This window comes from Gopherus flavomarginatus, chromosome 7, assembly GCF_025201925.1.
Source record: "Gopherus flavomarginatus isolate rGopFla2 chromosome 7, rGopFla2.mat.asm, whole genome shotgun sequence".
NCBI lineage: Eukaryota > Metazoa > Chordata > Testudines > Testudinidae > Gopherus > Gopherus flavomarginatus.
Window position 1 is genome coordinate 14,460,508 of NC_066623.1, and position 21,290 is coordinate 14,481,797.

Genomic DNA, 21,290 nt, shown 5'->3' on the forward strand with positions numbered 1-21,290 from the left:
TCAAAATAAGAACAAGGAGATACTATGAAACTCAAAGATAACTCATTTAAAACATAACACTTTCCACTGCTTAGCTCTTTGAATTGTCAAAGCAGTTTGCAGAAAGGCTCCATTACTAAGGTCATAATATTTCAACAGAATACCTAACTTCAGCAACTCACTATCACTCCAGGAGCCCAAAAAAGATGGGGCATGAATAAAAATAGCAACTATCACTATAAAAATGAAGATATAATTACAAGGACTATTAATCTTCACGTGTCACAGCAAAAACTGATCACTACCAAGATCATGGATAAATTCCCATCCTCATCTCCCATGGTATCATATTGCCTAATTGGCCAGGTGCATTGTAGCTAGTCTAGGACAGATTAGATTTTAATCAGTAAATATCACCCAAGAGCCTAAAAAAACTGAGTGTGGCTCTAGAAAAGTACTTCTTTACAAAGTACTTTTGTACATGGAACACTGAATAATGATCATTACAAACTATTAGGTCCAATTATGATGATTTTTATCTATGGATATAAATTGCAGGAGTTCTTATGTTCTGAATAAGTATAAAGCATTTGAGCATTTGCTTGGTTTTAATTTTCTGCCAGTGTAAAAATTTAAGTCAATATAAACTGGGGGGAAAAGACTTAGACACAAATTTATTTATTATTATTATCATAAAATAATCATGAAAAGTGAAAATCTGCTCATTTCAAACCTAATTACAGGGGGTTTGTCTTTCCTCTGCAAGATCGGGAAGAGGCACTGCCAAAGACAAAGATCCTGATGAGATGCCCTACTTTGGTTAGGCCTTCATACGTGCCTAATGAGGATGACTCTACCTTGCATTACCACAGATGCCTACATTTATTGTGAGAACCTTGCTGCTGTTCAACCACCTGGGCCTCCAAGTTCTAGAAAATAGAGGTCACCAAAGACCAAAGTGAAGTGCGATCAGCCAAGAAAAGGAGTTAAAAATTAAAAACTCGTATGAGTAATAACTGAAGAGCGTATGGCAAAAGGGCATGACTCTAGGGAATGACAACTTGGAAACAAACCAATTCCCTTGCTCAAATTTCTGAGCTCACATAAAACAAGATCATAAATAAATTGCAAGTGTTTGTAATTATACATTAGCATATTAGAGTCAGTAATATTTGCATGATTTGGAAAGCCCATTTCTGACTGGTAAATTTATAGCATTTTAAATTTCTATTTACTGCACATATTGCACAAAATAACCTTCTACACATGTAAACAGAATTGCAACACAGTTGTAAAACCCAGGTCTTATGATCAAACAAACCTTCAGCCTGGATGTGAGAAAAAAATACTAGGGCAAGATCCTGCAAAATACTACCAGGTACAGTACATTCTACTGTGGGAAGTCATCTACAAGTATTAGCAATATCAGACCTTACTTAGAAGCACCTGAATGTATTCTAGTGACATCTGTGAGTGGTTTAGATGGGACATAATCAGAATTCCACACAGTAGCCTGGGACAAAGCACCATATTTCATCTTCTAAATCACCTACAGCATAGTCACATATATTTAAATAAAACTATCATAAAATGTGCTATTAGCATTATGTTATTGGGACTTCCACTTTCCAACTGCAAAGGTTGCACATAATATATTATATATCACACCTTTATTCTCCAATGCTAATCAGTGTTTGTACAGAGCCTGCCCAATTGAGAAGAGAAATAAGTAGCTGTAGGTGGATACATTGGGGAGCATAATGTTCTCTTGGTTACATAGGACACCGTGGGGGTTATGTTGTGCCAGAAGAAGCACACCAAGAGAAATGGAACAGCTCTTCCTTTCAAAACCACACAAAATACCCTTCCAAGAAGGGCGAAAGGGCAAATAGGACTTCAGTCACCTTATTGAAACTATGGAGAAGAGCTGTATGGGAAAGAAAAGACAAAGGGAATACATTTCTGGTCAAATATAGCAACAGCTAATGTGATGATGGATAAAATCAATGCAGAAGGTTTGTTCATTTATATCACCAATGGGTTAAGACATCAGTAGTTCTGTACCTCAAAATAAGATGTGTAAGGGGCAACTTCCCTCAAACACACAATTAATTCATTATAAAGGGTATAAAGGCTCAGTTCTATTTTAGGATGGCTGAGTATAAAATGCTTGTGATCCATGGAAGCTGAGATGACAGAAATATATCTGTGTCAGATGACTCTGGCTACTCTTGTAACCAAAACCTCCACACTTTTGTAAAAATTAACTCAAGTTGTATAGCACTGTTACATAGCCTTCATCTACAGATTTACAGCTGTATGTTGCCACATTACCTTTTTTTTTTTCAAGTTTCCCCTGACATAGAACATTTGACTTTAAATATATTTGTAATTCAGAATATTTAAAAATATCATGAAGCCTAGGGTCTGTCACTAGACAAGGGCCCATAGAGGTCCAAATACTCAAAGGAACAAAAATGTCCCAACCCACCATTATGGGTCCACTCCCAAGTCTCATTTCACAGATGGGACTTATTGTCCAGGTCCTGTTCAGATATGGCCCAAAAGGGCAGACCTCTCCTACTCTGGAGATACTTCTGCCATTCAAGGCAGCGCTCTTGAGAGAACAGTTTGCCATGTTTTAGTGCCCTGGAACCCAAAACCCTAGTCTCGATTCACGATCGAACTGCAACCTTAGTCTAACCTTAAAGAAAAACCCTTGCCTCAGGCTGTCTCTAATTTTAAGCATTTTAAAATATTCGATACATCTGTTGCAAAATTTGACAAGATTGAAATAATATAAAAGAGCAGCAATGTCCCTCTGCTATGTACATCGGCCAAACTGGACAGTTGCTATGGAAAAGGATAAACGGACACAAATCAGATATTAGGAATGGCAATATACAAAAACAAAAACCTGTAGGAGAACACTTCAACCTCCCTGGTCACACTATAGCAGACTTTAAGGTGGCCATCCTGCAGCAAAAAAACTTCAGGACCAGACTTCAAAGAGAAACTGCTGAGCTTTAGTTCATCTGCAAATTTGACACCATCAGCTCAGGATTAAACAAAGACTGTGAATGGCTTGCCAACTACAAAACCAGTTTCTCCTCCCTTGGTTTTCACACCTCAACTGCTAGAACAGGGCCTCATCCTCCCTGACTGAACCTACCTCATTATCTCTAGCTTGCCTGCGTATATATACCTGCCCCTGGAAATTTCCAGTACATGCATCTGACGAAGTGGGTATTCACCCACGAAAGCTCATGCTCCAAAACGTCTGTTAGTCTATAAGGTGCCACAGGATTCTTTGCTGCTTTTACAGATCCAGACTAACACGGCTACCCCTCTGATATAAAAGGATTCTCACCTGGTATTTTGGGCATTGTTCTTTCGTATCGGAAGACAAGGAAGATGAATTGATGGAACTGTCCAATGAAGAGGAACTGTCTCCTCCAGGCTTCAGCTGGCAACATTTCCCAAAGACTCTCACCTGAGCATCACTACAGAGTTTCTGAAACACAGACCACATGCCCGTCATTAGTTTTCACATCCCTAAAATCATTGTTTAATGGCACTGGAACTATCTGGTCTTGTATTCCCAGTTTAGGAAGCGTATTTAGCGGCAAAAAGGTTATACGCCAAGGCAAACAGTAAGCAAAACGATTTATTTCTCCTCCAGACTGGCTACAGGGAAGGAGGTTGGGCTGCTTTACTTAGGCCATGGCTACACTAGAGAGTTGCAGCGCTGGTGAGGGGGTTACAGCGCTGCAACTTAGGATGTGGCCACACTTGCAAAGCACGGCCAGCGCTGCAACTCCCTGGTTGCAGCGCTGGTTGTACACCCGGTCGAGCCTCGGGAGTAGCGATTCCAGCGCTGGTGATCCAGCGCTGGTCAGCAAGTGTGGACGCCCACCAGCGCTTTTATTGACCTCCGGGGTATAAGGAAGTATCCCAGAATTCCTGTCCACAACAAACGGGAAGAAAGGGAGAGCTCGGAGTTCAGCCAAACTGCTTATTTAAAAAACAAACACAGCTCCTGTTTGCTGAACGAGCGGAGGCAGGCAGGGGAATTACATTGGAATGTTCAAAGCTGTTTGCTTGAAGCGAGAAACAGCACGCTCACACGGCAGAGGGGGAGGGGGAAGTCCACGTTGAGCAGTTGCTTATCTGGTCTGACGGGTATTTAGCAGTACATAATTTGCATTTAGTGAATGAGAGAGGAGTGGGGGAAGGGAGTAAGAACTTTTAAAATGATTGAAGGTAGGCACTGTGTATTTTCCAGTCCTTAGAACTTGCAAGGCAGGGAGCTGAGAACAGTGTCAACTCCAAAAATCCATTCTGTCTGTCTCCTCCACGCTCCCTGTCACATTCCACCCCACCCCCCTCTTTTGAAAAGCACGTTGCAGCCACTTGAATGCTGGGATAGCTGCCCACAATGCACTACTCCCAACAGCGCTGCAAGTGCTGCAAATGTGGCCACACTGCAGCGCTGGTAGCTGTCAGTGTGGCCACACTGCAGCGCTGGCCCTAGACAGCTGTACGAACACAGCTGTAACTACCAGCGCTGCAGAACTGTAAGTGTAGACATGGCCTTAGAAAACTGAACTGAGAGCTAACACAACACTCCTTGTTCATTTTCTTAAAAAACTCCAGGCATTGAAGCTGCTTTGAAGTCTTACAGAGAATAATTACTGGGCACAGAAGCAGGAGATTGGATGGCAGAGAAAGGGGTGAATACAGAGAGAGGAACAATAGATTTCACCTGCCTTCTCCCCACCTTATGTACATACTAGTAAGTGTTTATACAGTCTTTTGGTTGGCATAGCACTTCATAGATGGAGATGACAATTTTAAAAATTCAACTTTTTAACTCTAACAGTTGTGAAGAAAAGCCTGAAAATTCAACCCAAGTGTAAGCAGAGTCTGCAAAGGGCCAGAAACAACAGCTCTGACAGGTGTGAATTGCCCCAGGCATCTCAATGGGATGGGCGTCCTGCCAACACCACCCCAGCAGGGGGCTCTGTGCATGTGTCAGCTGGCAGAAGGAAAGACGTGCAGGGAGACCCAGCCCATTCATCCGAGCAGATACATGCCAGCTGCCAGGATAAGTACTAGGTCCCTGCTACTCCTACTCCCACCATTGGCCCTGTGCAGGGAGATGATGGTCCCCTGCTGCTCCTGGGGGAGGGGAGGTGAAGCAGAGGGAGAAAGGAGCACAATGTCTCTGCCTCTCCCTTCCTGGGCAGGGTAGGGGCCAGTGCAAGTGGAGTGTGGGGCTCCATATATCGTAGTGTATGCAGGCCACCAGTTTGCTATAATCTGGCCCCAGGTGTAGACAGAGCTCATGTGCTCACTAACATTTTTCCATCAAGTTGCCCATACTAGTGTTTTCACTGTTGCTACCACTAGTGAAGCTACTCCAGTGGGGAAGGTTAAGGAAAAACGTATAGACAAACTAGTGAGTCTGTGGCAGAGCTGGGAATGGAAACCCATTCTCCTGACCCCTACACCTGTGCCTGAGCCACTAGCACAAGTTCCCTCTCAGAGGAACCACCTCTCATTATGACACACCAATCCTTATGGGGAGCACGCTGAAGTCATGCAGTGTGTAGATTTGCTAGTGGCTCATATTTTTGGCTTACGCCTAGTACACAATGCCTGGAACATGTGAACGATAATCATATGACTTCAGTAGGAACTCGTGAACTAGAATTGCATTTTATCTCTGACAAATAACAATGTCCCAGGCATCATGTGATAAAAAAAACCACACTGAATCCACAGGGTTACAGCAGCTTGTGCAGGCAAACCACATTTCAGCTTTACATTTTCCATCAGATGTTGCAAGTTCCCATAAGAAGATGTGGTAATAACGAGGCTTACTTCAGGTTAGAAGTATATTAAATGCATTTATGTAAAGGGAAAAATTTCTGTGTATTAAATGAGCATTTTGCAAAACCTAATCATTTCTCTTCACTAGCACTTGAATATTTTCAGCATAGTAGCTTTTCCCAGATCCGCTGATGAGATCCATCTTGAAATTATAGTTTCCTAATTTAAATACTAGAGGGGAACAGACATTTGATCTTTGCAGTGGAACGCAAAATGAACTAAGGAACCTGTGAAGTAAAAGAGGTCAAATGTTCAAGATCTTTCAGATACCGTCTGTCAGCAGCTTACAAGTAGCAAATCATCTGTAAAACGCAGAACACTGACAAATTTTGGAACATGCAATTTTAGAGTCCAGCATGTGCTTATGTTTAACCCATTGGACTATGAGATCAAGTATCGGTAATGCACCTCCTCTCTGTAGTTATGGAATTTGAATGTCAATGAAATATTAGATGCTACAAATTGCTAGATATTATGCAACAAGGGAATAGGCCCACTTGTGCTCCAGGAAAATATTTCAAGCATTTTCAAGTCATATTTCCCAAAATAAAGAGGTAACTACAGAATTCAATAAGATGCACAAACAGAAGTTTCAAACCTATTCTCTTTCCTCCCAAATGTACATAGTGCAGCAAATCGAGTCTCTAGATAAAATGCCGCTGGCAAATCTCTGCCATGCACAAAGTTGCCAGAAAGGGGAACTGGGAAAGGTGGTCTTTGCATCCCCTGGCCAGAGTTCTTATGCACAAATTGCTGACAAGACTCAGCTGTAGACAGATATACACTAAAGACCCACTATGAAACAGCTCTCACTCCAGTGGCCTTGCTTCTGGACTTCTACCACGTACATCTGCAGCAGGCTCTTTCCTAAATCGTCTTCCCCAACCTACCCCAGCAATGCCCGATCCTGCTAAACCCCTTGATGGTTTTACAATGGATTGTCACTGGCTCCATAAACTCTTCATCATATGGGCAGGGCACAAGCAGCACTTTTGCTTCTTCCACCACGGATTAAACAGAACAAGATTAAAATAAAAATAATTGAATCTTTAAAGGGAAGCCAGAATCAATGGGATGAACCCTTTGCAAACACACATGGACAGGTCAGGGTAAATGAGTGTGGGGGAAGGTTTCTTTTCCTGCCTGTATAGGTAAGGGACTCTGGTCTCTGAGCTGTTGATCCCCACGTAGATAAAATGTCTCGCCATGCCCCAAAGGAGAATTGCTGTAGAAGTGAGGTCTCCATTAACAGAGCTCAGACTGGACTACACAGAAAAGCTAGCATTTCCAACACCTCAGAAGTAACAGAGCTGCTGGGAGAGGGGAACGTAACCAAACTCAGGCTGGCCCTGGTACAAGCTGCATCCTGACTGACTAGAGAGGCCTGAAATAAAACAGAGAGAAGGCTCTGGAAGGCTGTAGGACTCCAAAAGTCAGACTCTCAGCAAATGCAGGAAGGACGAGTTTCCTGAGGCAGGTGATCGAAGCACCAAAAATGAGAGTAGAGTAGAAAAATCCCATTTGAAGGGGACCTAGGGTATTGGACCAAAGACAAGCAGGGTGAAGGGGTGGGTTTGCATAAGAGAGAGAGAGAGAGAGAGAGAGAGAGAGAGAACACATGCGTTTTATTCTTTTGTCTGCCACAGTAGGTGCTCAGATTTCACTGCGATGGGAACAGTGTAAGAAACCAACTATCCAAAAACAACACTAAGCTGCCATCGCTTGAGAACTAACCATCCGATAGCCAGGCTACTCAAATCCTCAGAAACAAAGGGACCATCGCACTGATGAAAAATGGATCTAGAGAAATTAACTCTCTCAGTTTATGATTGTTTATGGACAACAGCCTGAATTGCTGCTGATGTCCTGAACTCAGGCTATAAAAATATTAGTGCATCCGCCTAGAATATTAGATGGTTGCATATTTTTTCAACTGCCAGGTGTTTTTTTAAAGTTAATGTAGCACTGCTGAAAGTTGTCAGCTTTGTTCTCAGTGTTGTCTTAACTTCTGCAAGTCTTTACAAGATAAGCAGGAGCAGTGACCGGGAAAGACGTCCCTCTGCTGGTCCATCAATATGCCTCCACTTCTGACTGAAGTGAATACGGAGGGCTGAGAGGGCAGGATTCAGTCTCCGTGCCGCAGAGATGCCAACTGTAACAGTAGTCTCCTGCTCCCCGAAAACTCGTCCACGAGGAAACAGTTTGAGACCATCATCTCAGCTTCACAGGTCACCTCCAGGCAAATGGCTCAATATTCTGTTACTAATCCCTTGAGCAATTTAATGCCCAACATTTACCCCATGCTTAAGCATAATCAAATGTGTGGGTAATCCTGGCCTGTTTAAAATTACATGCCATTTTATTATTTTTAACAAGTGTGGCAGTTGGAGTCAAAGATTCCAAATGAGGTGGTCATGGACTGCACTAGCATTTGGTTAAGTGTCACTGCACCAGAAACAGTGGCCTATGCAGCACTTTGAAAATGAAACCCAGCGGCTCCCCAAACCCTCTTGCTCTTCCCAGCCCTGTGAGTAAGTCTGTGACACATAATGCAACCCCATGCAGTATCTTTGGGGACCACTGAATTTAAATGTATGAATGGTTTAGGTATGAATGTGTTCTGCTCTATGTGGGAGGGTTACCACAGCTCCTCCAGGAACTAAAAACAGTGGCAGGCTGATTAAAGCACATCACTGAAACTGTAAACAACTCAAGAGGTTCCACCTCTGTGGTAGTTTGCATATATTTGTTCCAACTGGGTTTCTCAGAGACCAAGGGACAAAGAGAAAATTTAGGCTATATAAAGGCTGAGTATAAACAAATTTAGGGTCTTTCTTTAGATTCAGCAATCAGACAGGACCATTGATCCTAGGAGGACTCAACCCTAGAGAGAGGAGTTGGAAGAGCATTGGTCTACCAGGACCCCATAACACTGATGGGCTGTTTCTGGTACATTAATTAGTAAGCATGTAGGAACCTTTATTGTTTTTATATGTTTCTTCTGTAATGCTTTTACCCTAAGCATCAATGTATGCTGCTTAGAAAGAACTGTGTGATTATGAGTAACTCCTGGCAATACACTGTTCATAGCCCTCGGAAAGAAAGCAAAGCACAGGCACTGGCCTTTAGGTAGACCTGCTTGCTGGGAATATCACAGGATATGGCACCAATCAGAAGAGAGTGGCTTGGATCCCTACCCAGAAATGGGGGATGGCTGGAAGTCCAGTACCTGACTGGGCATTCCTGGAGCGGACCACAGAGTGTGTGTGTTGAGGAAGGGGGGTGGATACAGGTGTAGTTACCCTGAAACTGTGACAAACTCCATTATCCTCCATTATCCGAACCCCTAACGCCAGTGTCACATTAGACTCTCGTTTACTCCTTCCCAAGTCCAATACGACTGTCGTCGCATCTTGTTCCTTTGCAGCATCTCTAAGCTCCACCCTTTCCTCCCCAACACAACTGCTCAACAACTTGGTTCCCTTTTGCCTTGTCTACTGCAAACTCCTTTTCTCAGTTTCTGCCTTCATTCCTTCTAACTCTTTGTCCTTCTCCTGTTCCCTCTATTATCATTCTTTAACCTTCTTCGCTACATACCTCCTTGCAGGTTTCCCCATATGCTTAGAAAATTCTCCCACTTCTCATGTGCCAGTCAGCAACCATTTTCAGTCAAATCCCTTTTTGAGAATGCCCTTTACTCACTAATCTTTGAGCCATAAACCACCAAAGGACAGCACAAAGCAAAAATGTAACTAACAAGACAAAATGGCAAAAAATAGAACACATGCACTCTGTTCTCCGGGGGAAGCACTGATGCAGGATTCCCCTCCTAGCATTTACTTTGACCTCCTCCTTCGCCTCCATTTTGTGGCATCATTTCTGTTGTGTCCTTATCAAATTTGACTGTAAGCTCCTTGGGGCGGGCATCTTTCACTGCTGGTAGTTTTTACATACCATACACATTCACGATCCTATATAATTAATGAACAATAACAGCTGAGTACAGAACTGTGTGGTCCCTGCAAATGGCCAATGTAAATGCAGTGTTAAGGTTGGGAAGTCAAGCACTCAGCTCAAACATCAGAAAATACAGAGTGAAGGCTGAGAGCTCAGCATTGGCTCTGTCCTCTGGGGCCTATACCTTAAAATAGGGGTGAGAAATCTGTCTTTCCATTGCATATTTGCACCCAACTCAAACCAGGTCGGATATTAGTTTTTCAAGGATTTCTAAGGAACATTCTTCCTGCTCGTGTGCACATAAATTTTCATTGGGACCCAGTGAGGAGGCACATTTCTAACTAATCTCTGGGTCTTGCAGACAGAAGGAAACAGCAATAAGGGAAAGGATGCTAGGGGAGAAGGAGCAGGTTCAGATGTGACACTACCAGGAGGCATTAAAGTGATAGACAGACATTATCCCCTAAAAATAAACTAATAAGGTGCCATTATGAACAAGCCTCACAATTGTATGAAGTGCTAACACTGAAATCTCTATGAAGGCAAGTAGATCAGATTTACAAAGCTGCCAGAGAGGAGTGTTGTGACTGTTTCCAACACCTGACTGATAACTAGGGCCCTACAAAATTCACGGTCCGCTTGGGTCAATTTCATGGCCATAGGATTTTAAAAAATTGTAAATTTCATGATTTCAGCTATTTAAATCTGTGTAATTGTAGGGATCCTGACTCAAAAAGGAGTTGTGGGGGGAGGGTTATAAGGTTATTGTAGCGGTGTTGTGGTACTGCAACACGTATTTCCGCACTGCTGCTGGCAGTGGCACTTCCTTCAGAGCTGGGCAGCTGGAGAGTGGTGGCTGCTGGCAGGGAGCCCAGCTACGAAGGCAGAGCCATCGGTAGCAGCAGCAGCGCAGAAGTAAGGATGGCCTGGTATGGTATTGCCACCTTTACTCTGCACTGCTGCTGCCTTCACAGCTGGGAGCGTCATCAACAGCCACCGCTCTCTGGCTGCCCAGCTTTGAAGGCAGCACAGAAGTAGGGGTCATGGTATTGCCACTCTTTTAAAATAACCTTGAAACCCCCCTGCAACTTCCTTTTGGGTCATGGCCCCCAGTTTGAGAAACGCTGGTCTCCTCTGTGAAATGTGTTATCTGTATGGTAGAGTGCAGGGGTTCTCAAACTGGGGGTCAGGACTCCTCAGGGGGTCGCGAGCTGTCAGCCTCCACCCCAAACCCCGCTTTGTCTTCAGCATTTATAATGGTGTTAAATATATAAAAGTGTTTTTAATGTATAAGGCGGGGGTGGTCGCACTCAGGCTTGCTGTGTGAAAGGGGTCATCAGTACAAAAGTCTGAGAACCCCTGGTATAGGGTGAAAGCACACAAGATCAGACTTTTTTTTCCATGGCTGTGAATTTGGTAGGGCCCTACTGATGACATCTGAAAGATGCAAGTGTTCTCTGTGGCTATTTAGTTAAGGCATTGGTAATGTCTGACCTTTTCACCACACTCTGCCCTCAAGTACTCTGCATGCAAATGATTCCTGTTCTGATACATCTTCTCATGATCTGATGTCACAATGCTGAAAAATGCAGTCTCTTTCTCCTGAGATACTGGCAAAACCAAAGTGGAAGAAGTCTTGTCTAACTTGCTGCTGCTCGTGGGGAAAGAGACTAGTCATCAATTAATTCCAGCACAGTCTCGAAGAATTGTGTAAGGCCCCTGGATACAGAAGGCTGACTAATCAGTAGGGAAATAAAGTTGGGAAAGAACCTGTTGTGCCTAGAACCAAAAAAGGCACAGGATACACAAAAGGAAGTCGTTTTGCCCTGTCCTACATGCCAAGTGCCCAGGCATCACAGCTGTCTAACGTGGATCTCACATCTAAGTGACAATGCCTGGCACGCTGCTTGGCCAACATTCTCAGTTCCTGCAGCCTGCAGTCCCTGCCACGCGGCCCCTTCTCAGCCTTACCACAGAAGTTTAACCCTCTAGGGGTTGTCTACCCAGCAAAAAAACCTGCAGCAGCAAGTCTCAGAGCCCGGATCAACAGACTCAGGTTTGTGCTGCAGGAATAAAAATGACAGGGTAGATACTGGGCCTTGGGCTGGAGTCCAGGAGCCAAGGCTCTCCTCCTTTGCCAGATTTCAGAGTCCAGGCTCCAGCCAGAGCCTGAAAGTCTACACAGCTATCTTTAGCCCTGCAGCGTGAACCCCACCAGTTCTCCTCAGTTGATATGAGCGCTGAGACCCACAGCCACAGGTCTTTTTTTTTGCTGGGTAGACATACCAATAAGACTCAGGAAAAGTAACAACTCTCCTTCAAACTGAACAACAGGCAGTTTTCACCATGGTCATCAACTGTACTATGATCTCAAAGCAATAAAACACAGAGTCACTCATTAGGGAGAGTGTCTATTTGTCCCTTTCTTTGTATTTCCATTTGTTTCTTTCAACAGTCTTAATTTTCTCAATCCTGTAAAACCAAGAAAGAACGATGGATTTTTGCATTGTGCAGTGATAGCAGACTGTTATGCAGACTTCAGATTGCAAAGTCATAATGTCTGCAATTAGTTAATTCCTCAGTCAAGTGCAAATTTTAACATACAACGTTCATATATTTCTTCCCCTGAAGTCATCTAGCATAGCAGAATCATATGGTACCTCAGATAGCAGGTTATCACCCATTAGCTTTCACTGTAATTCTGTTGTGAGCATTCCAAAATCTCATTTCTTTGGCTTTTTGGACTATCAGAGGGCAAAGAGGCAAAAGAGAATTATAAGGATTTCATCAGACATTCTTTCTGATACATAAACATTTCCCACACACAAAAAATGTTATTAGGATGTCCAGTAATGTTATATTAGGCCCCACTAAAAGAGGATACTGCTGGTTTGCTGGACAATTTAAGACCATCAGGGTCAGCTTTTAAATTCTTCATCTATCCAAAATGTAATGCTAAGCATCCATCCAACTGACTGATTTAAACCAAATTCTCCTGCCTGGAATAGGCGCCTCCCTGGTATGCTTTAAAATTTCATAACCATCTCATCCCTTTATATGGTTTAAGCTGACTGAGCTACATGCTCACCTTAACTGATCACTCTCATTAGAGTGTGTATGGTAACACCCATTGTTTCATGTTCTCTGTGTATACGTCCTCCTACTGTATTTTCCACTGCATGCAGCCGATGAAGTGGGCTGTAGCCTACGAAAGCTTATGCTCAAATAAATTTGTTAGTCTCTACGGTGCCACAAATACTCCTGTTCTTTTTGCGGATACAGACTAACACATCTGCTACTCTGAAACCATTGCTCATCAGATGCAATTCTGATATATGCAAAGGATTATGCATAGACAAAAGACAGCTGAGTATATCCTGGACTGCTGCAAGCACACTACTACTAAACCATCGTTGTGTTTAGTTGCATTACACTTTTCACCCATAGCAGAAAAATCAGAGACATAAAACGTTTACCCTGCTAGCTACATATTAAAAAGGAGCATTCTATGATAACGTGCTGCTTTAAGGTGGGTTTTTCAAAAATGGCTTAACTCAGTTTACTTGAATACGAGCAGCTGGGCCAGCGCTGAGTGCTTTTGCAGATCTTCCCCCTTAGTGTATTTGCAAATGCACAGAGTTATTAATCACATTAGGAAATCCAGGAAAAAAAGCAGAGGACACTGCCTTTGGAGAGGCAGTTAACGGATACTCTTTCACAGTGGAGAGAGCCCATCCCACACAAATGTCTTACTGCAAAAGGGCAAGAGTGCCTTGGAATGTGCTTAGAGCCAAGATCTAACTTTATATATGCAGGGAGTGTCCTTGTTAAAATCATAAAAAATGGGAGAGAAAAATCAAACCAACACAATTCCTTGAAAATTTCCAATATGTACTAGTAACTACACAGTCTGTACTGCACTAGCAACATGCTAAGAATTGTTGTGCACATTTTTACCTGCAAAATGTGATAACTCTTGCAAAGATTTGCTGAAAGAAGGAAGATTGCGTGAGATGACCAGTATTGGAATCATTTCATTAAAGTGAGACTGAAAGTTGGGGAACGTGGTAAGAAATGTATCATCATAAATTCCCTTTCAAATACCAAGAATGTGACCAACAATAAAATAAATGAAGTCATTAGTGGCTAGCACTGGGCATTCCAGATTTGCAAGCTGGAAACAATTTTTCCCCTGCGTCCTTACCTCCTATTTCTTTCCTGTTAAGAAATGGCATAAAAAGTAGAGATTGTGGTGATGTGATTTCAGATGCTTGTCACCCTAGTGAAACAAATCTATTTTTAACGGAACTCTGTAGCTACCAAGCTCTCATGCTGAACTATGTATCAGTAATGAAACCAATAATGATGGAAAATTGGCTGTGTAAGTACAGACACTTTTTAGATCTGCTTTGAGGACTCCAGTAAATCAACAGGAATATAACAAGGAGGTCCCTATTACAGACTGCCACAAAGCTTTGCTTAATTAGCAATAGCACAGGCAGATCCAATATATATTTTGTTGATTGTGTACTTTGGACATTTAAATTGGTCTGTTTCATAATGGCACTTGCTACTGCTACTGCAATTAAGCTTGTGTTAAGTACCTAACATCTAAATTCCCAGGAAGAACAAGGAAATCCAGGTCTTGAACTGTGGATATAAAATTGATATATTCAGCTATGAAAGTCATGAGAGTTCATGCCCAACACCACACAAATTACTTCCCAGAGTTAGAGTTGGAGGAAGCAGACAATCAGAACTGGGATGAGAAGCAGCAGGGTTTCAATAGGCAGGACCATCTTCAAACCTGAAGTGAAGACAGGGGTTTTGTGGTAATGTATTGTACTGTCCCACTTATAGAACTTAGCTGTATGTGAGATCCTAATGCAAAACTAACCATGACTACCAATTTGCACTCAGATAATGATTTCTATTTGAAGATCTTAACGGCTTTGCAGGTATTTTACAAAACGGAGAAAATGAGGTTCAGAGAGAATTCACACAGATAGTCTATGGTAATGCTGGCCTAGAACTCAGCTTTCCTGTGCCTACCCCCAACCTTCTTCAACCTGCTATAGCAATTACACTGCAAATTCACAGATCAATAAACAGCAGTTCATTCCGCTGATGAAAGGAAAAACCAAAAAGATAAAGTTTTCAAGTGACTTTCCACCAAAGAGCTGGTACAACAGTTAGGAAAAGAAATTTTCTACTGTCTCTCCATCACCATACATGGCATTGCTCAGGCCAAAGAAAGCAAGACATCTCTTCGAAAGGAAAGGTTAAAAAGTCCAAGAATAAAAAGACCACTGTTAGAGGGAATCACTAAAGCTCAAATACTTTGCAACACAACATTTATTTTAAAATAGCATAACATGTATTTTATGTTTGAAATGTGAACACATATACAAGGCATTTTACGTATTAATCTTGTGCTACTTTTAAAAGATATACAATATAGTGTAATCAAGTTTCAATTAAATGATTAGCAATGCTCACCGACACGGATACGTCCTCGGTTTTTCTTTTAGAGCTGGAGTCAAATAAGACATTTCGCCCTCTTCTTTCACAGTCCTGATACACGATCAGTCGGATCTGACTTGGGTCAAATTCCGGCAAAGGCCAGCTTGAATGGAAAACAAAAAGGACAGAAGTATCTATTACCACAATGAGTTATTACATCATTCCTTTTACAATTTTTGTATGCCTGACTTTATTCAAAAATTAAATCCAGTACATGCAATGGCAATTTATTAAACACATTGAACCTATGGCAGGCATCATGCTTATGTAGATGGAGGTGTAAACTGGTGTAAACTGGTTTAACTCAGCTGATAGCAGTATTAATCATAGTATCAAGGGGTTCCCAATTCTCTCAGTTTTATTGTGAGTTTGGTGATTTTTAGTGTTTTTTCTTAAAGCCCCAGCTACTGGAATCAAGAGATTTTTTTTATGAAAGTCAAGGTTCTCATGCAAACAAACAAACAAACAAAAAAACCAGTGGTAGTAATTTTTTATCCTTCATGGTTTCTGAGAAAAGTTTGAAAACGTGAAGTGAGTGCACCCTAAAGCTTCAGTAATCCAAAGGCAAATAAAGAGAGCCCAACATTTTTTTCCAATCTCATGATTTTTAAGCCAAACCTCATGATTTTTAACACTTGGGGTTGGCAAAGCTGAGTATCCATCAGCATTTAACTGCACAATTGAAAAGAAATACACAGAGAAGCCACTCACCCTCCCCTTGTATAAGGGCCCCAAACACTGTGAAATGACAGAAGGTTTGTGTTAAAACATGATTATGCTGGTGTTGTTATTATAGATGGGTCCAAACCAAAACCCTAGATTAGAATCACCCCAAACACTGGACAGTCTACAGCTGGATGTGGCTTGGGCCTATCTCCAATTATTTAATTGCTGCATTCCGAAGCAGGGAGAAAGACAATTCGGGCCACCATCATAGGCATTATAAGATCCTGTGTTACTAGACTGGGCCTTTATTGAGATTGTGCTTTCTGGGTTCCCTGAAGACACATTTATCCCCAGCAATTCCTCCTGTAGCTTAGGGAGCCTCTGCAAGCCTTCTGCATTCAGGACTCCAGTGACTTAAATTAGTGTGAGCTCTGCAAATTGATAGCTTGCAAGGGGTCAGGTCCACAGGGTACTTTTTACCTTATTACAGATGGCATTGCTTTTATGCCTGCATTATAAACTTAATGTTATTTATATTTTTAGCATGTGGAGTAAAGGTTGCTTTGCAGCCTAAAGAGAGTGGGAGGCCATGCACTGAGACTCCACAATCCAAATAAAAAACAAGCAAACTAGTATGGTAGGTTTGCCACCTTTCTGATGCCACAATAACTAGAGCATCCCTGCTCTGCCTCTCCCCTCTAGCTCCCACCCCCTTCTATGCCTCTTCCCCCAAGCCCCACCCCTACTCCACCTTTTTTCTCCAAAGCCCCGCTCCTGCTCCACCTCTTCCTCAGAGATTAAAGAAAAACCAGACACAAATGCCACCCAAGACACACCAGCCAAAATCCAGACTGTCCAGGTGAAAACAGGATGGGTGGCAACCCTGTATTATGGAGTAACTAAAAATACTAGGAATCTGTAAAAGATATTCATAAGTGTTACTGCTAGATTAGTCTCAGCCTGGGGGAAATTTAAGCAGCAGCAATAAATACAGTTCTCTGGGCCTCTTGGGAGAGGAAGTCCATTTCCTAACAGCTTAGCCCCACAATTTAGCAACAGAGGAGAAAACGAGAAGCTGCAGACAGGATACTATGCAACAAACAGTAAGAGGGAAAAAATACAAGAGAAAACTTAAGAAATTTACAACTGAAATAAGTTGATGTCCAGAGGTTTGAGTGTAAGAGCCTGGTTTTGTCTTGACGTACGCACATCAAGCTAGTTACCCTCAATGAAAGCGGAATACCTCAAAAGGAGACCAGACCACTAAATAACTGAATTCTATACAAAACAAGTACTACTCTTTGCTAGAACAGCTACTAAAATGGCACAACAGAGTCAGAGTACAGCACTTGCAAGCAACGCTGGTCTTCTGCCCTTCTCCTACATCTCCTACCAGCAGGCCCAATACTGCAGCCTACTGAAATCAATAGGAATTTTGCCATTACTTCAGTAGCAGCAGATTCTGGCCCATTAACACTGCAGGCTCTGCAACACTAAACAGGTTCTGACTGATAGCTGGCGTGAGAATCCATTCAAGATCTGGTGATGCTCTGCTTCATGGGAGAGGATAAGTGTCACTTACTGTGACACACAACCACACAACTATTGGTTGGGATTGCACCAGAAGAGGGTTATTTAACTGAGACAGACACCAAACCACTACATTTGGGGATGTTTTGCCCCAAGCCAAACCCCTACACCCAATCTCTAGTTCTTGAGGCGAGGCCAGTAGATAATCTCACATTCACAGCCCCAGTAGGAACATATGGCTGGGGATATCCTACCCCTAGGTAAAGTAGGTGGAAAGTTTAGAAACCATTCTCATGAGCTATGCCACTGGACACGATTATAAACATGTACTAATAATAATCCATTGCTTGCAAAAACATTATTTTCATTTGCCCCTCTCCTTCAACGCATTTGAATTTGCTTCTCTCTTAAATAAGAGCAGGACTTCTATTAGTCAGTACTTCTGACATTCGACTTTGAAATCACTTCACTATCCTGGCAAAGAAGGGCAGGAACTGTTTCAGATGTTCAGGAAAGTCTGCTCATAACAAGCTCCAAGAGCAGATTACACACTAAGAGGAAAGTAAGCTAAATATAAAACCCATGCTGCATTCTGCAACATATCTGATCAAGATAACAAGAGCCTGTTTGCTTCTCCATTTCTGCACATGTCATTTTAACTTTCTTGATACAATTATTCAACGTGTACTGTAAATCATATTCGTGATAGTCCCAGTTAAGTGTTATCTGTGTTACATAATATAGCTCTAACACACAGCTTTAGCCTTGCAAAATATTCTCTGGCAGTACTGGAGTGTTTCCTGTATCAGACGAAACTGAAGAGTACTAGCAGACAGTTCAATAGGACAGACAGTAAATAGAGGCAGGCTGGCCCCTCAGACTCACACCTCTCCATTCAGCAGTTAGGGTATGTCTATACTGCAATTAGACACTCATGGCTGACCTGTGCCAGCTCACTTGGGCTATTTAACTGCAGTGTGGATGTCTGGGTGAAGGCTGGAGCCCAGGCTCTAAGACCCTGTGAGGTGGGAGGGTATCGGAGCCTGAAGTCCGCAAACCCGAATCAGCCAGCATGGACCAACAGCGGGTGCCTAATAGCAGTGTAGACATATGCTCAGACACACATTTTAGCAGGAAAGAGGATACACAGAGTAGTTTTGCTCTCCTGATTAGCAGATGTAAAGTACTGTAAGGCTAACATCTAAAAAGAGCATCTGGAGAAAATACACAAACTACTGTCTGCTATATGTAGTGCGCCCTCCCAAAATAAATACTGCAGGGCAATACTCTGGCACAGTCACTGGTGTAAAAGAAAAAAAAAAACTTACACAGCTAAGGATCTGCCCATCTGTATTCCCAAAGTGTGCGGGATTCTCTTCATTGTAGAGGACAATGAGGGTCCAGTGGTTAGAGCGCTAGCGTGCGACCTGAGGTTCAAGTCAAGTTCAAGCTACAGATTTCCTGTGTAACCTTGGGCAAGTCACTTTGTTGCTCTGTGCCTCCGTTCCCCATTTGTAAAATGGGTATAATGGTACTTTTCTCCCTCATAGGGGTGTTAAGAGGATCAATATATTAAAGACGGTGAGGCACTCAGATCCTACCATAATTGGGGTTACCTAAGATAGAGGGCCCAAGCAAGGCTGTCAAAACCATTAAGCTCTTAACCTGAGACTCAAAGGATGCAAAAGGACTGCCTTGTATAATACTCCTCTATTAATGGCAATTTCACTTGTGTGGCCTAACAACCTTTGGGGAAATTATGGTAATATGCAGAAAAAACTTTTTCTTTGGGGAGAAGGAGAGTGAAAGGAAAGATTCATGGAAAATACATTCACTTAGCTCCCCATATAGCTATATGTATATATTCTTTTCTTAAATGGTACCTTACTATCAAGTGTAATTGATATTTGGTTGAGGTTTTCACAGCATTCTAGGGGATTTAGACTCACATGTTCCACTCACGTTAATGAAAGCCGTGTCTAAATCTTCCAATACTGCTGTGAAAATCTTGACTGGTTTTGCTAATGAGACCTTTCTCCTGCATAAGCCAGCTGCTACTACTTGATCTTCCTTAAGAAATCTCAGTCTGTTGTGATGATAGAGGATTGTGATGTCACAAATTTCATATTCTGACCTCACTAAAGGACCAACAGAGGAAGATGGGGTGGACCATTTCATTTAGCATCATAGAGCACGTGTCCTGATTGTATTACTGTAGTTCCCATAGGCTCAAACAAATAATAATTCATATAGGGTGAGATTTTCACATGCACCTAAATAATTTAGGAGCTTTAGAAAATCCCATCCATAATCAGCAAATTATGTAAAGAACATGGCTGTTTAAAGATGGGAAATATGAGAAAAATAGTCTCTTTAAAGGTTATATAAATAGATTCTTTAAAACACAACTCAAAAATGTAAGTCATTTTCTTTAGATCTTAGCAATGAAGTGCTGGAGCCTGGCCCCTAAATGGTGAAGAATGACTTGGTTCTACAGGTAGACTTCCAGATATCACATTGTAAGTTAGTTGAACCTGCTGCAATTAGATCATAAAGATGGACTTCTCTCCAAAGGGCAATACTACACAACACAACCAACTGGGTGCATCATTTTTAACTTCATCACCTTAAATGTCATGGTCAATTTCTGCTCCTGCACTGAAGGTGGAAGACGTGGGGGCATAAGCAATTCTCAGAATACTACCTGGCTGAATCACCAAACTAATAAAGTAATTTTCAAAAAGTCACAAATGTTTGCAAGTCTTGTTAGAAGTAATACTCCTAAAACATCCACTCATGGAAATTCAATGATCAGACATTCTCTTTGGTCCTCCTTTCCCCTCTTTGAATTCCCACTGAATGTAATTAGTTTGCAAAACTATTTAAAACACCAATGCTGAGATTTGTTCAGCAGTATACAAGTCACCATTCTGAATTCCCTCTGATAAAGGATTTTCTCACATATCTCTAACACACACATTTGTTGCTACCACAAACATTTCTCTTGGTGGTGATGGGGTGATCTTAAGATGATGTTATACTGCAGCATTATGGATTTAATAAATGAGACAACACACACAAATCCTCCCTCGGTCCATTAAAAAGTTCATTTTTTTTTCTGTAACTAGAAATACACAAAGCCCCCTTGTTCTTTATAATATCAATGGAACCTTTTTCACCACAGTAAGAAATTACCTTAATAATGTTTTTTCTCTCTTGGTAAAGATTTTACCTTGAATAAGATTTCATGCCTAAATGACTTGGGGCACTACTAGGTTACTTTTTAATAACTAACACAACATTTTTGGAAGTACAAATGAATTCAGAGCAAACTAATCAAAGACACTAAATAAACAGAAACCTGTAACTTAAAATTACCAAAAAAGCCAAACCTCTTTAAACAAAGATATGGCCAGTTCTCCAAACAGCAAGCTAAAACTATCAGTCAAATTATTATTCTCAACATCATGTTACCCATAGGTATGAAAACTGCCCAGTGATGAATCACTTCAAACTATTTTTGAAAGCATCTACGCAAATGATATTTATAGTTTACAGCAGCTTATCTGTTCTGCATGCTTTTCATGTTAGCACCTTTTTAGAATGTTGATAGAAACAGCCATACTGGAATAGACCTCTGGTCCATCTCGACTGGTGCCCTCGCTCTCATGATGACCAATGCCGGATGCTTCATAACACAGCTAGCAGTACAATGCTATGTATGGCGGTGAGGGGGGGTA

At 41.9% G+C, this 21,290-nt stretch overlaps 1 protein-coding gene across 5 annotated transcripts in view; it reads right to left on the reverse strand.

Moving 5' to 3' along the window:
• The window catches only part of FNIP1 (folliculin interacting protein 1), a 93,879-nt gene that overhangs the window by 39,275 nt on the left and 33,314 nt on the right, over positions 1-21,290 (reverse strand). For all 5 annotated transcript variants that reach the window (XM_050962542.1, XM_050962540.1, XM_050962541.1 and 2 more), the window contains exons 2-3: positions 15,331-15,457; positions 3,350-3,493 (exon numbers count right to left, since the gene is read on the reverse strand). In XM_050962542.1, the coding sequence (XP_050818499.1) occupies positions 3,350-3,493; positions 15,331-15,457 (271 nt within the window). The remainder of the gene's footprint in view (positions 1-3,349; positions 3,494-15,330; positions 15,458-21,290) is intronic.